This window comes from Mauremys reevesii, linkage group 23 (genome assembly GCF_016161935.1).
Source record: "Mauremys reevesii isolate NIE-2019 linkage group 23, ASM1616193v1, whole genome shotgun sequence".
Classification (NCBI taxonomy): Eukaryota; Metazoa; Chordata; order Testudines; family Geoemydidae; genus Mauremys; species Mauremys reevesii.
The window spans coordinates 18,087,016-18,102,494 of NC_052645.1; the positions used below are offsets into that span (position 1 = coordinate 18,087,016).

The following is a 15,479-nucleotide window of genomic DNA, read 5'->3' on the forward strand; positions in this document are numbered from 1 at the left end:
CTCGCCCGTGACGCAGTAAGTATCCCTCCCTCCCCGGGCAGCACCGCTGATTCCTGTTCCCTTGGTGTCTCCCCAGGGCCCCCCTGGTTCCGATGGCGTCCCAGGTCCTGCGGGGCCAGCGGTAAGTTCACAGCTAAGTTCTGTCTGCTGAGCCGTCCTGCCCCCACTGGTGCCTGTGGATCGGCACTTGGCTGACAGGCAGGGAGGGAGGAGGGTGCTCGAGCGCGTTGCGAAGGAAGAAGCCCTGGATGTCTGGTTGGGCTGGCCCCGGTTCTCCTGTCTGTCTCGGGAGCACCAGCGGCACAGAAATTACAGCCCTTCTGCTTTGTCCTGTCTCTGCCCCAGGGTCCGAGAGGAGAGCGCGGCGCTCAGGGCAACTCTGGGGAGAAAGGAGATCAGGTGAGACCCTCCTGCTTCCTCTGCCCCTTCCCCGCCCTGGAGGAAGGGATCGTTGGCCCTGTCCGCTCCAAAGCTTCTCGGAGGGAGATGGTGGCACAGCTGCCCCTGCTTTGTGGGCACTGCCCCTTGGAATAGGCCGGGGCTCCCCATTCCCCACCCCTCGTCAGCCCTGTGACCAGGCTGGGGCTGAAGCAGCCCTGCCCCAAAGCAAGCAGAGGAACCCCATGAGATGACCCCAAGGTGCCCAGATGGTGGCTAGGTTCCTAGGCCTGCAGCCTTGCTAAGCCACCAGGGACTTGGCGGTCATGCTGCTGCCCAGAGCCTTGCCCCAGGGCTCCCTGCGCTAGCAGAGCTCTGCTTTGGGGGAAGGCTGCAGCGCAGGTGCTTGGCTGCCCACCCTGCCTGCCCAGCAGCGTGCACGGTGCTGCAGGCTCTGCTGTGACGTCAGACGGATGCTGCAAACGCTGCCCTGTGGACCCCAGATCCCACAGGGAACCAACCCCCTACTCTGGAGGATCTCACACGGTCCACCGAAAGAGCTGCCTCTGCTAGGGGGGCTGCCTTTGGCTGGCCCCTTGAACAAGGGTGCGCTGTAAACCACTGACTGATCTTTTACTGTATTCACAGGGCTTTCAGGGGCAGCCAGGCTTCCCAGGGCCAGCCGTAAGTACACCCCGAGGGACGTTTCAAGCACTGGGGGACTCAATACGTGTTTAGCCTGGCAGAGGAGACGGAGGAGAGGAGAGGAGAGGTGTTCCCTTAACAGGGGTGCACTTGCTCGGGACGAGCTCAGGGAGCCGGAATGGAGCATTATGGGGGAGCGGTATGCAAATGGCTGAGCAGAGGCAGAGTGAGCGAGTTGGGGGGGCTCAATGGGGATTATTTCCTGGGCATATTTTCTGAGACAATAAAGGCAGCAAACCACCTTTGTCTGATTATCGGGGGATTGACCGAGGGCAGGGATTTGCAGCCAGGAATCGAGCGGGGGCAGGGAGCTTTGTCTGTACATTTGTTATGGGATGGAGCCTTGTTATCGGAGCTGAGGACAGGCCAGGGGGTGTGGGGGGGAAGGCAGGGCGCAAGCCCAGGGACAGAGGCTCTTGGGCCAAAGGAGTTTTCTTCTGGCTTAAATGTCAATCATCACTAGCCCCGTCCACAGCAGGAGCAGAACTACGCGAGCTACCGGCGTGTTTAGTGGCAGCTGCCAAGCAGAGTTAGCACAGACCACGCCTGGGGCTAGCCGGGCTCAGCGCGGCCGGCAGAGACCGCGCCTGGGGAGCGTGCTTGTGGCTGGCATAAGTAGGCTGCACTTGCAGAAATGGTGCGATCTGCCTTGCCTGGGCCGGACTGATGTTCCTAAAATAGCCCCCTGTGGCCCCCACACTGGGGCTCTGGGCGCTGTGTATGCACCTCGTCTGTAACAGACAGCTGGGCGACTTGATTAGCCCTTCAAAGATTGCAAAACTCTTGTCGTTTTAGGGGCCTCCTGGTTTCCCAGGGAAAGCCGGACCGGCCGGGCTGCCAGGGCCTGCAGCCGAGAAGGTGAGTGCGGCAAGGCGGGCAGGCTGTGGTGCTGGCTGTGATTGCAGGGGATCCTGCCTGTGGAGGTCTCTGAGCATCGCAGGCCTGGAGAGAGGTTCCTGCTGCTGGCGGGGTTTGGGGCTCCGGCCTCCGCTCAGGGCCAGACAGGCTGCGCTCCCACGGCTGGGCTGGTCCTGCAAGTGGATCCGATCCAGGGCCGGTGCTGGGCGCTAACCAGGGGCCTGTTTCTAGATCCCTTTAATGAGCCCACCACTTCCAAAGAGGCACAAGCGACTTCCCAAGGAGCTCTCGCAAGCGCCCACCTGCTCCCCGCAGCCGAGGCTGGGGGGAGAGAGCCCCTTTGTCATTCTCAGGGCTCTGTTGACACCTGCTGGCCACTGTGAGGAAGGGAGGCTCTCAGGAAGCCCGGGGTGGCGGGGGGAATAGGCCAGTTTCCATCTGCAGTGAGCCGCTTGGTTTCAGATACACAGTTTGGGTCCAGGTGGCTGAGGTCATGGGACTGTGATTTTGGCACGGCCTCAGGGACAGCTCGGCGAGAAGCTCGTGGGAACTGCAAACCCCTCCAGGGCCGGGGGGCGCAGAACGGGGACGGACGGTGTTTGGGGCAAACAGAATCTGAGCCGAGCACTGCGCGGCAGCCGGGCATGTGCTGGGAGGAGACGGGGGCCCTGCGCTGTGTGATCTGGGCCCCGGACTCTTGCCAAAGGGCCGCCTGTCAACTACTCCCTGCGGTGCTGACCAGAAGCCGTGCTTGGCCGCACGGACCCCCCCCCCGCTCTCCATACACAATCTACCCCCTTTCCGGCTGATTTCCAGTGGTGGATCCATCGTGGAAACATCCCCTGGGGCCTGGGTGATGATTGGGTATCCCCTGAGTGTGGACGGGGTTCAGGACCTGCCTGCCCAGCAGCACTGCTCCGTCCCCTCTAGGGCCCAGGAGCGGGAGGAAGGAGAAACTGCAGCCTTTTAGCACACGGGTAAAATGCAGTGCACGGCGCGTGCAAAGCTGGGGCACAGCTGCAGCATGCCCGGGGCACAGCTGGGGCACAGCTGGTGCCCTGCTGGCACACTCCAGGCACAGCTGGCACCTGCACCCATTCCTTAGCAAGAGGCAAGTGTTCCTCCTCGTGTGAACTGGCCTCGTCCAGCCGGCTAGCACCGCTCCCAGGAGATTTGCCACTCAGCCTCCTTCACCCCTTGGATCACAGGGGGACGTATGGAGAGGGCAAGTGGAGAAGCTGAGAGCGAAGGGAAGTCTCTGGAGTAGCCCGGCGGTGACGATGGGCATCCTCCCCCGTGGCTCTCTGTACCAGTGCATTAGCATGGCACAGGGCAGCAGGTTCATTGCTCCCAATATGACTTTTGCAGGGCAGCGAAGGGATGCGCGGCCCCACGGGGATGCCAGGGCCAATGGGGCCTCCAGGGCCTCCTGGAATACAGGTGAGTGTTTCTCTTTCCCAGCTCAATTCCTGACGGCATGGAAGGCGTGGGGGTCTCTATGTGGGGGGAAGTGCTCAGGGGGTTCCAAGCCGTGGGGACACGGAGTGCACGGGAAAGGAGGCCTCAGGATCATGGTGGCAGGAGCTGTGAGGGACAGTGGCAGCAGCTGGGCAGTACAGACCTTTGTGAGTGTGGACACAGAACAAAGACCCAGCAGGTTGGTGGGTACCAGCAGATGGGACTTGCTCCTCCTTCCCCCCTCTCCATGAGAGATGAGAATCCCAAACTGACCCCACTAAGCTACGATGCCGTCCCTGGGCCCAAGCCGAGGGCTTCTCACCTCGCTGCATTTGTGCCTCGGGCCAGAGGGATCCTGCCCTGACGCCGCAACGCAGCATCACCGACGCTATGTCACAGCACACTCAGGCGATGCCGCATGGCTGCTTGAATGTCTTGTTCAGAATGATCTTCGGGGAAAGTCTCTGCAACACGTTTTATTTCATCCAATGGGCTGCTGCCACAGATTGGGAGAGGCGCCAGCAGCTTTTCGTTGGATCCAAAAGTGTGGGACCAGAATCTTGGTGCTGGTTCTGAATAAGGAACGGGCGTCTTGGAGCCTATATTTCAAACACAGGGACGCGTGCTTGCCCAGGCAGAAGTTACTGGGTTAGATGCAGGACCGTTGGGTGAAATTCTCTGCCTTGTGCTATGCAGGCGATCAGATGAGATGGGCATAATAGTCTCTTCTAGCCTTAAAATCTGTGAATCTGAAAATGGATTGGCCTTGGTTGGAACCAGGGAGATAAGTGCCTGGGTGGGGGTGGAATAGATATTGGATCACCACTATCCACCCAATGGTCCCTCTTCCTGTTTGCTGGCCATCCTGTTTCCGCACTTGCTGCGTATAATGCACCCATTAGCGGGCCCATGTACTGCTGCTCGTTGCTGGCTGGGATGCCCAGCCTACCCCAGATGTGGCTCTGCTGCCCTCTTGCCTCTGGATATAAGCACTAATGCAACTGCAGCTCCTGGAGGTTTTCCGTTGGCTCCTGTGGCGGAAATCGGGTTAGGGCTCAGACGGTCATGAGTTCCATCCCTGCCCAGGTGGTCGTGGTGAGTGGAACAGCTAGTGACCGAAGTCATGGGTGGTCATGGGACGGTTACAGCTGAAAGGTCATTGCTGGGATGTTCCAAGGTTACAATCCAGATGGCGAGGGAGAGATCCAGCTGCCATACTGAGCACCAATTCCCAGCCCCTCAGGGAGCTGACGTGTTTCCATATAGCAGCATTGTCTTAGTAGTAGTGTCCCACACCTGAGATCAGCCAGGCAGGCCATTGAGCAGGGTGGTGTGAATGAACAGGCCTTTCATGAGTTCTCTCGTTCTTGGTCTCGCTTTCCCTGTGATGTCCCAGGGCCCAGCCGGCTTGGAAGGACTGGATGGGAAGGACGGGAAGCCAGGAATGCGGGTAAGAAAACAAGACGGGGTTTTCGTACCTATTTTCTCACAGTTCTGCTCAGAACTGGGCCCCGGCTGGTGTGAAGGATTCACTGACCTTCTGCTGAGCCTGGGCCAAGGCTCGTACCAGAAGCCCAAACGGGGTGAGCTTGGCCTTCATCCCAAGCTGTTGGCCATCTCGGAGAGGGAGCAGAGGTAGAGGCTATTCTCCCCCTCGTCAAAAGCAGGGAGCTGGGTCCCACTCCTGGGGTTCCTCTCCCAGGCGGGACGTCAAACACACCTGAAACTTCCTGCCACAGCGAACCTAATTCAGTGTCCATTGCCTCTTTCCTTAGGGTGACCCGGGTCCTGCAGGGCCCCCAGGGATGATGGGGATTCCGGTAAGTCATGGCTGGATTCCTGAATAGCTCCCTGGTGCATAGCACCAGGCGTCCCCAGTTGGGGGGTGTTCGCGTCTTTCCTTGCCACACTCTCACCCTTACCCCATGCCCCTTCCCCACCACCACCTCCCGCGCTGCTGACTGCTAGGTCCTGACAAAGAGTCAGACGGCGAGAGCTTAACCGGTAGCTGGGCTTTCCTTGCATTTTGGGGGGAACTCAGCTCTGGCCCTCTCCCTGGGAGACTGCACCCCCACTGCCTGGTAAGTGGGGGTTGCATTGAGTTGCAGAGGGAGGGGAGATAGATGATTGTTGAAGAGGAAGGAGAAGCGATGGACTCAGAGCTGGCGAAAGCGGCCCCATCTCCACCGGAGGCAGAGGTAATTCATCAGGAGCTGGAGAGCTGCCTGCCCTCGGCCCGCTCCGGGGGCTCCCGGTGGGTTTGTTATGGCAGGGAGAGCTTGGCGGCTGGCGTGGGGGGTGTCTCCGTGCCCGAGGGAGGGAGGCACAGAGCCTGCCGGGAGGGCCCTGCTCACCTGATGCTGGAGAGTCATTCCTCTCTTCTTTTCCCCGCCAGGGCTTCAAGGGAAAACCCGGCCACCCGGGTCTGCCGGGCCAGAAGGTGAGCTGCTTTGCTGCTCTTGCAGCCTCAGGGAATCCGCAGCGGGCACCTGGCCGCAGCTGCTTTGTGACACCTGCCCTTTGAGATCGCTGAGGGCGGGGGCTCGCTGGAAGGGACATTAGGCCCTGCGTAGGGGGGGATTCTAGCCCCACTGCGTTCAGTAGGGCCTGCTTTCCCCCTTGGGGGGATGTGGCACTGGACTGGCACATCGCCTCGTGCTGGGCCCGCCGCATGGGGCGAATGTCACCCTGGGGAGAGCCAAAGGGCTTTATCTGCCTGCTCAGGGTCTGGGGGGACTTGAGGAGCCCTGGGAGGGTCATGGAGTGTTTTTGCTATTTGAAACTTCCTGCTCTAGCTGGCTGCCATGGCCCCACCCCCAGGGCCCCTCGGCGTATTCAGCACCCCATCATTCTCCGACACCATCATTCAGAGCTAGCGCACCCCAGGAGTCTCACACCCACCCCGGCTGGTGCAGAGAGCAGGCCCCAGCGTCCACCAGCACTCAGCATTCATCCGCTGCAAGCCCCCTCCAAAGGGACCGAGCCAGGCTTCCAGGGACGGAGATGAACCAGCCTGGCTTGTAGCGGTGCCGGGGCTGGGCAGTGATGTACCTGTGACATACAGGCGTGGCAGTGGCTTCCTCTTCTGGTCAAGCCAGGCCATTCCCCCGCAGGGTGGGACCTTTACATCACTGGGTGCCGATGTGGGATTGCTCGGTCAGATGGCGGCAGGGGTTGGGTACCTGATTTTAAAGGGCTGGATAATTTTATGATCCCAATGGGGCCATGTCCCCAGCTGGAGTAAGCTGGTGTAGATCCACTGAAGTTGGCAGCCATGCAAACTAAGAGGATGTGATGGTCGTTGATCATGGCACGCCCATGTGTAATGGGAGGCTGTCACGTTCCTCTGCACGGTGAGAGGCAAGATGCCAGCTTGGCTGGCCCAGTGACCAGATCCGGTGTGACAAACCCCATGCAGGCCAGACTCCCTGCTCCCTCGCTCTCCGTCTACACGTGGCGCATGCATGATGCTCCATGCTGTGTGTTCTTCTTTCCAGGGTGACTGTGGCAAACCCGGGCCCCCCGGAAGCACGGGCCGGCCAGGGGCAGAGGTGAGTCAGTGCGGCGTGGAAGGACGGGGTGTTTAATGCTCAGGGCGCCATGTGCGGCTCCCGGCAGTGACCCACCACCAGCGACACTGGATGTGAGGACCGGCCATGATTGTGCTTCTGCTCCCCGATCGCTCGTCCCAAGCCCCTTCCTCCTCGCAGGGTCCCAGAATTCAAGCTCCAGCCCTAGCCCAATTCAGCAGCCCCATAGCCCGAGTTAGCTGACACCAGCCAGCAGCGGGTGTTTAATTGCAGTGTAGACTCACAGGAGAACTTCAACAGCCCCGTTGCCATAGGGCCAGGCTCTCCATGGGGCAAATGAGTGCAGCTGCTCTGGTGAAGTCAATGGAGCTACCTCGGGTTACAGCCGCTGAGGATCTGGCCTGGAACGCTGAAGTACAGCGTATGCAAACACACGCCCAGGTGCCTGGGGAAGGGACCCGGTTCCCACTGGCAGTTCTCATGCTCTTGCATACAGGTCAGCTGGGTGAGGAGGGGTGTGTACTGTACGGGCTGCGACTGGTTATAATCGCTCTGTCTTTTGCAGGGAGAACCTGGTCCGATGGGACCCCAAGGCAGACAGGGGCCTCCGGGCCATTTAGTAAGTTGAATTTTTGCTCTGGTTGAGAAGAAGTGACAACATCCCAATTGCACTGGTTTAATTCGGCACCGATGGGGGAAAACACAGGGCTGGGTGAGCTCACTACAGCCCCAGCCTCGCCCAGCAGGAGGCGCTGTAGGGGATGGTGCAGGGGCACTGGCTGTAGGGAAACTCTCACCAATGCCAGCCCCAGCAGCAAGTGCACTTCAAGGGAGTTGATTGGTGGGGGGAACTCTCAGCTACTGCAGTCCCAGCCTCTCCCAGCAGGAGGCGCTGTACGGAATGATGCTATTTTACTTGCCCCTAAATAAAATGACTCAGCCTGTGCAAGCGGGCAAGGCTGCTTGACAGGACAGTGTCTGGTGGGAGGTGCTATGGCTGTTCTGGCCACGATGCTCCTGTTCAATCACCCATTGGTTCCCCCCGTTTAAAGAAGCGAGCTGACGGGTGTAGTGGACACTGCACGGTGCACTGCCGTGGCAGCACTGCCCCTGGCTCGGTAGGAGCCGATCGGCCTTTTCCTAGGGCTGGCTTCAGCTCCTGCTTCCAGGTTAACTGTTACTCTGTTAAAATGTCCTAATCTCTTCTCACTCGTTAGGGTCCCCCAGGAAGCCCGGGCCAGCCGGGCCCAGCTGGAATCACAGGCATGGTAAGTGCTGTCCCTGCCCCAGGGGCCTCCCCATTGGCACAGAGCCATAGGAGCATGTTTAGTCTCCTGCAGCCTCGTTCTTCCCAGAGTGGGTTTCAGTGCGGGTCAGACGGGGAGAGCGGACCCCACCCTGGGGGTCTCGCCCCAGCCTTGTTACCAGCTTCGCTCTGCCAGCATTATAAGAAATGTTCCCAGCTGCCACCATCCCCCAGGCAGAGGCGGTGCACGTCCAGCCATGCAGCACCAGCTAAACTGCCTTTGCCAAGCCACATTGGCGGGCTGGTGACACGCGAAGCTGTGCCATGCCGTACCGTGCCAGGGCCATGCTCGGGAGCGAACGTGGTCGATGGGACTCGGGAGGTCGGCTGGGCTCTGATTCAGGATCCAGTTCGCCAGTCTCACTTGGATCAGGGGCCAGGCGAGGTAATGTAGGGCCTGGTTTCCAGTGAGGGCATCCACAGCAATCGAGCTCCCGTACCCTGCCTGTTCTGATCACGACTGCATGTTCGAGTGCCCGGGTCCGCACCTGGGCACCTGCTGATGGCTTCGTTCTCACTTTCGAAATAACGTCTGAAACCAGCGCTCTCTCCTTTTCCCCATTCTCCAGGGACTGAAGGGCGAGAGGGGATCTCCAGGGGAAAGAGGTCTCGCAGGGATGCCGGGGCAACCCGGACCCCCAGGCCACCCTGGACCACCCGTGAGTGCTGCATGTCAATGGAGACGTGACACAGACTAGGGCGATGCCAGAGCCTGGAGCGCACAGTGTCTGGGGGGTGGGAGAGAGGCTTAAACATCAAACACTGAGCCCCCGTTGACACTGCACTGTGGGAGGGACGGAGAACAAAGCACGCCGGCGTGCTCTGAGGTTGCCAGGTTCCTCTCTCTGGTGCCAGGTTTGCCAGTTATGGCGTGCCGGTCTGGGCCCTGCCAGGCTTAGCCCATCCATCCTTCGCTCGGTGCGGTGTGGATTCAGCAACATCCATCCGTACGACAGTACGTGCGCTGCTGGGTGCTTGGTGCATGCTGGGCACTGCCTCTGCAGGGGCTGCCCTGGTGACCTCCCCGGTGGCTGTTGGGAATTCTTTACTCCCGCTGCATGGTGCGAACCCTTGGAGAGAGCCGACGGGGTCTGAGCCCGCGATGAGTTCTCAGCCACAGCATCCCAGGCGGGTTTGGGCTCTCCAGGTCCCTTCCCTTGGGGTGGAGAAAGGAGGGCTCTGGAATGTTTCATGTTTCCGTCTTTGATTTCCCAGGGCGAGATGGGCGCGGATGGAGCAGCTGGGAAAGAGGTATTGTCATGCTGGCCATGATGGCTCCCCCCCTCGCATGCTCTGTTCCACGGCAGTGAGCGTGGCAGGTCCACGCTGTGCTCTCCGCCCCCTCCTGAGCCTGGACCGTTATTGCAATAGGATCGTGTTTGCGGTCAGTGCCGCTGCTGACCCTGGACCCACAGCCCTTACTCAGGCAAAACTCCCCTGAGCATCAGCAATGTCTTGCCCCGCAGTGCTGAGTGCGCCAGAGGGGCCCAGCTGAGGATAAATAACTACAGCCTAGGGGGCAATGCTCAGGCCTGGTTTTCCCTTGACCCCGGACTGCACCGTCCTGACAGCTCGAGCTGCTTTTGTGATCTAGAGCTGGACCCCTAGCGGGAAGTGGCTTCCCACCCCACAGAGATTCATGCACTGCCCACTCCCTGCCACCAGGGGCAGCATCCCATCCCAGGCTTCCTGGAAGGTGGGACTTCCTGGTTTGCCATCAGAGTGGAGGAAGTGACAGTTCCCTAGTGTCACCCCGCGCGGCGGTACCTTAGAAAGGGTGTACCAGCAACATGGGTAAGCGGGGCCTTAATACATCTCTCTTACTCCTTGAGCCCTGGCAGAATCTCCAGAATAGAGGCCAGTGCCTGGAGCATAAAAGGCAATGTACCAACAAGCACGTGTTCATATCCCACAAGGTGTGGCGGGGCTAAACTCCCTGCTTCCTGCACCCTGGCAGGGCTGGTCTGACGAGGCAGGGATCCAGCCAGGTTCATAAAAGAGGCTCTTTGGCATGAGAGGAGGAGAGAGCTGAAAGCTGAGCACAAGCTCAACCACAAGATATGGGCTTGACGCTGGAGTGACTGGGTGAGATCTGTGGCCTGTGCTACACAGGAGGTCAGACTAGAGGAAACTTCTTTGTTTAGCTTTAAGCTTCCTGATCCTCAGAGCCCGAGAGAGAGAGAGAGAGAGAGCCCTCCCCAGCCACTGCTGCCTCTCCGGTATACCGCCTTCACACAGGCTTAGACCCTGGCACCAAGACGGGCAGGGGCCACCAGCCCTAAGTCTAGAAATCATTTCAGAGCAGAACTTCCCCTGATCACTGCTTCCTTCTGCCTCCTTCTAGGGCTCACCGGGGAAGCCTGGACCGTTAGGACCATCCGGCCAGAAGGTAAGAGCAGGTCGGCTTTGCTCCATGACCAGGGCCTGCTCCAGGCACCAGCTTAGCAAGCTGGTGCTTGGGGCGGCCACTCCAGAGTGGGGCGGCAGGTTCAGGTATTCAGCGGCAATTTGGCAGAGGGTCCCTCACTCCCGGTCGGAGCAAAGGACCTCCCACTGAATTGCTGCAGATCGCGATTGCGATCACGGCCTTTTTTTTTTTTTTGGCTGCTTGGGGCGGCAAAACCCCTGGAGCCAGCCCTGTCCATGACGCTGAGCCGAATGCTCTGGACAGCTGCTACGCTGGGGCTCTGTTGCTGAGCAGAGGGGGCTGCCGAGGTGAATGTTTCTCCAGCTGCGGCCCTGCTGCCTGGGATCCCTGGAGGGGCCAGCCCATGCTCAGGTTGTCCTGAGAGCTGCTGTACTGTAGGGAGATGCCCGTCTCTTGTCCGGGTGGGGAAAGGTGGCGAGGAACTGGAGAGATTTCTGCCTCTGACTGTATCTGGCTTCTTGTGTATTCCAGGGTGAAGCTGGCCCTGCAGGGGAGAGAGGGTACCCTGGAGAGAAGGGGAGAGCTGGCATGCCTGGAGGACCAGGGAAAAGTGGCTCCATGGGCCCCGTGGGACCACGTGGCTCTCCAGGAGAGAGAGGCCACCCGGGCTCCCCAGGACCTGCTGGCAGCCCGGGGACGCCAGGACTCCCAGGCACAATGGTAAGGGGGGAGAAGGGGTAGTGCCTGCTGCTGGGGAGGTGGGGGGTTCTCGCAGAACAAAGCGGCCTGAACAAGGGTTCACAATCTGGCTCTGAGCATCAGGACTCGTGAGTTCTACTCCTAGCTCTGCTACTGACTCACTGTGTGGCCACGGGCGAGGCACGTCCTCCTGCTGCCTTTTCCCAGGGTGAGATTTGCTTTGTGGTTTTTCCCGTCCCCGCTCTCTAGGGAGACATGGTGAATTACGACGAAATCAAGCGGTTCATCCGGCAAGAGCTGAACAAAATGTTTGACGGTAAGCGGCGCGGTGGGAACGGGAGGCTGGAGGGCGGGACTGAGCTGCAAGTGACGGCTTAGTGCTTGGCACGTCCGGGCTGAAAGAGCGGCACCAGTCTCTGGATCCACGTGTCCAAATCCCGGAGGGGTTAGCGCTGCCCTTCATCCTTCCCAAGGAGATCACCGTACCACTACCTAGTGTAGGGTGTGCCGAGATGGGAGCTGAGGATCTGTGTGTGCATTACATCTCAGAGCCCTTTGAATAGGCGCATGGTGTTTGGCCAGGGCTCCTGCTTCCCTCCAGCACCGTGCTGTGTTCTTTGAGCCAGTTGTTACGTCCCGAGCTGGCGTTTCCTGTGCACTTCTACACCCCGCAGGGTCTTCAGATAAGCCCCCACCACTGTAGGCTTCCTACACCCGATAGCAAGAGTTTGGGGTTGTTAACCCCTGGCTGGCGCAGTCATTGGCTCCCTGTCTCTCTCTGCAGAGAGGATGGCGTACTATGCCTCCAGGATGCAGTTCCCGGTGGAGATGGCTGCCTCCCCAGGACGACCAGGTCACCCTGGTAAAGATGGAGCACCAGGGCGGCCAGGGCCTCCTGGATCCCCTGGGTTACCGGGACAGATCGGGAGAGAAGGGCGGCAAGGTGTGCCGGGCATGAGAGGTAGGTCGTTCTCCTGGAAGCCCTTTATTTGCATCTCCTCTTCCCTGGCGTTTCTGCGGAGTTTCAGAAATGGCCTCCAGAGTCGGGAGATTTTTAATGGCATGGGGGCAGCAGCTGGAATTCACCGCTGCAGGATTGCAAAGCAGGTTAAGGGGACTCCAGAGCCAGTGGCCTAAGGGGGCTCCTGCCAGCCCGTGCGTGTGGTTCACGCCTTCTCTTTCCACTGGTGGCCTTGTGCGCGCTCGCTTTCTCGCTCAGCCCCATGGAATCGTCCTTTCCTTCCTCTCTGTCGCTCCCGCGCATTGCGCTCTGCGGGTGGGGTTTCTTACTGCGCTCTCGCATTCCAGGTGAGCCCGGCGCCAAAGGAGAAAAGGGAGAGAAAGGCACTGGCCTTGTGGGAGAAAGCGGCCCGCCAGGGGCGCCCGGTAAGACCCCTGCACGTGTCACAACAGGGACCCAATTGGTTCAGCATTGTTAAGGTCAACTCGTTAGCCCTTCCTGCTGCAGGGACATGGATGGTGATAGACGCCTGGTGCTTCAGGGGGAAATCTCCTTATTCAGCTTCTCCTAACAATGTGAGACAGACAGAGTCTCAGACCAAAGCCTTTCCATCCAAACCCTCTGAGCTGTGGTGGGTCGGCTTTAACGGAGTCAGAGAGTTTAAGGCCAGCCGGGATCACCAGATCCTCTAGTCTGACCTGGATCTCACAGGCCACCACCACTGAACCCAACAACTGAAATCAGACCAATGTGTCACCGCCCACGGGAGACGTAGCTGTTACGTGCCACAGGCAGAGAACGGGAGGGACCGAGGTGCCCGAGGCCCCCACAATGGCAGGGAATTGAGCAAGTGAGACAGACCCAGATAATCCTGGCCAGTGACCCGCACCCACACGCTGCAGAGGAGGGGGGAAAAACCCCCAAAGCTCACTGCCAGGCTGACCTGGAGAAAATTCCTTCCTGACCTCACATATAGCGATCAGTTAGACCCTGAGCATGTGTGCAAGAACCAGCCAGCCAAGCATCGGGGTTTGGCTTTGCACAATCAGCCTTCTCAGCTCCTCTCTTCCCTTTCTTGTTTCTCCTCTTCAGGTCCCCAAGGGCCACCAGGATATGGCAAGCTGGGTCCACCTGGGCCTGTGGGACAGCAAGGCATCCCAGGCGTTCCTGGACCACCGGGAGCTACAGGGCAGCCTGGAAAAACCGGGCATTGTAACCCTTCCGATTGCTTCAGCATGATGCCCCTTGAGCAGCCTATGTACGAGCCCAAAAGTATGAAAGGACCCCTAGGCTGAGCGGACCTGCAGGGCATTTTCACAAAGGACTCCATTGGGAATGACCAAAGCTCGGGCCTCGCGACTGGTCGTGAATGATTTTTTTATTGCTGTTAATATTTTTTTCTTTCGATTTCCAGTGGGGTTAAGTCTCTCGTGACGGCGTGTGTGTGTGTGTGTGTGTGTGTGTGTGAGAGAGAGAGAGAGAGAGTGTCTCTTCTTGTGTTTGTAAAGGGAATTGGACACTGCCATCTGTGGCCAGCCAAAATCCATTTCATGATGGTGTCTTCACTTATCATCGCCGTGGCCAAGCCCGCACCTTCCTGTGTCTTCTCTGGCTTCTTCTGTCTTTTTAATTAATTATTAGTCTTTCAATACTTGCTCATCACCAGCACTTTGGGCACTGAGGCAGAAAAAGAGGGGAGGGCGAGGGAAGGAAGGGTATTTTTAACTGTCACACCTCTGAGCAGCCTCAGCTGTTACGGGGTGGGAACTTCAGGCAAGATTCCAGATCCCACCTCCAGCGTTTGTGAAATGACACATCCCCGTTCACATGACTGAGACAACTCTCCCTCTGCCCCCGTGTGCCTTTCGTTTGTGTTGCAGTGCATGCTCTGCCGCTCCTTTCATTTGTAACGTGCCAGCATCATATGTGCCGTCAGCCATCAACTTGTCCTGGTGCCAATGTCGCTCTTGCGTTAGAGAACGCTCCTGCACAACGTCTTGGCCCTCAGCATATTGTCATTCTAGGGAAAAATAAGACCAAGCAAGCTGGATCACCAAGCCATTTTTCAGCATCTGCAGCAGGCCTCTGTGCATCTTCTCATAGCCATAACGTGGAGCAATCGTGCTGGCCTTTAACTCAAAGCCCAACATTTTCGTTTGGTGGAAAAACAAGCGTCTAACCTAAAAATCATGACTGGGTTGCTAAGTGCTAGACCAGTTTCCAAATATTAAAATACAACGTGGGAGCAGTCAGTTACCACTTGTCAGCTCAGTGTGCGAAAGGGAGGGCTGCTTTCCTCCCTGAAGCAGGTTGAATCTGGTGAGCAAACAAACTGAAAATAATAAAACATTCCTGCCCAAGTTTTGTCCGCATTTTTAACGCAACTATATATATATATATAAATCTTGAGCACTTTTGTCTATCACCCTGGGGACAGTAACAGCTGAAATTCTACCGGTTTGTCCTTCCCTCGACCATAGATAAAACTAGCCCCCGAGTATGTACTAGAAGTGGGTGGAGCTCAAAAGGGTGGAAGACACCTCGACAGTTTGTATTCTCAATGGAATATCTGGCATCTGGACCAGGAACCTGTGTACTGATATATTCCCTTCCTGTTAGTATTTGTCATCTTCTCTTAAGGAATTAAGAAAATCATTTGTACCAGCCATCAACAGTTCTCTGTCATGAATAAGAAGTCAGGCCCAGATCCTCAAAAGTATGTAGGCTCCTAACGGCCTTTGATGTCACCAACATAACTAAACGCTGTTTCATATAGCAATGTACCATGGTTTCAAATAGCAATGACTTTTTTTCCTAAGAACCGGGCTATAACCTAACCCTAGCAGAGTTGTCGAGGATAGTTTTATAAACTGGTAACAATGGGGAACACAAGAGTCCCAGGACAACCTGGTTAGGAAGAGGGGGGGAGCCAAACTGGCCCCCGAGACAGCTGTGTGTATAGGTTTGCAACCATAGTGTGCGCAAGACCGTAAGGGGAAGTTTCTCCAACTCCGCGTAAAGGATACATGGTTACAGCTGGTCCTTGCTGTGCTTTGTTAGTATCCAGCTCCCAGAATAGCCCAAACTTCTGCCCAGCAGCATCCAGCGAGCTGCTAAGCCAGAATCCAAATAGGTAACACAAGCACATAGGAAGAGTGGGTCTTAGGAACTCCATTAGCCAGATTGCTGTCCCCTGTGGAAAGAGCCCAGAGTCTG

At 58.0% G+C, this 15,479-nt stretch overlaps 1 protein-coding gene across 6 annotated transcripts in view; it reads left to right on the top strand.

Moving 5' to 3' along the window:
- Positions 1 to 14,737, top strand: part of COL16A1 (collagen type XVI alpha 1 chain) — a 148,130-nt gene extending 133,393 nt beyond the window's left edge. For 5 of the 6 annotated variants that reach the window (XM_039511464.1, XM_039511465.1, XM_039511467.1 and 2 more), the window contains 19 exons: positions 77 to 121; positions 346 to 399; positions 1,027 to 1,062; positions 1,879 to 1,941; positions 3,310 to 3,381; positions 4,796 to 4,849; positions 5,175 to 5,219; positions 5,795 to 5,839; positions 6,897 to 6,950; positions 7,495 to 7,548; positions 8,147 to 8,197; positions 8,805 to 8,894; positions 9,451 to 9,486; positions 10,580 to 10,624; positions 11,135 to 11,323; positions 11,552 to 11,618; positions 12,087 to 12,263; positions 12,611 to 12,688; positions 13,356 to 14,737. In XM_039511464.1, the coding sequence (XP_039367398.1) occupies positions 77 to 121; positions 346 to 399; positions 1,027 to 1,062; positions 1,879 to 1,941; positions 3,310 to 3,381; positions 4,796 to 4,849; positions 5,175 to 5,219; positions 5,795 to 5,839; positions 6,897 to 6,950; positions 7,495 to 7,548; positions 8,147 to 8,197; positions 8,805 to 8,894; positions 9,451 to 9,486; positions 10,580 to 10,624; positions 11,135 to 11,323; positions 11,552 to 11,618; positions 12,087 to 12,263; positions 12,611 to 12,688; positions 13,356 to 13,558 (1,458 nt within the window). In that variant the 3' untranslated portion in view covers positions 13,559 to 14,737. The remainder of the gene's footprint in view (positions 1 to 76; positions 122 to 345; positions 400 to 1,026; positions 1,063 to 1,878; positions 1,942 to 3,309; positions 3,382 to 4,795; positions 4,850 to 5,174; positions 5,220 to 5,794; positions 5,840 to 6,896; positions 6,951 to 7,494; positions 7,549 to 8,146; positions 8,198 to 8,804; positions 8,895 to 9,450; positions 9,487 to 10,579; positions 10,625 to 11,134; positions 11,324 to 11,551; positions 11,619 to 12,086; positions 12,264 to 12,610; positions 12,689 to 13,355) is intronic. The other variant, XM_039511469.1, reaches the window with a different exon arrangement.
- Positions 14,738 to 15,479: the final 742 nt, after the last annotated feature.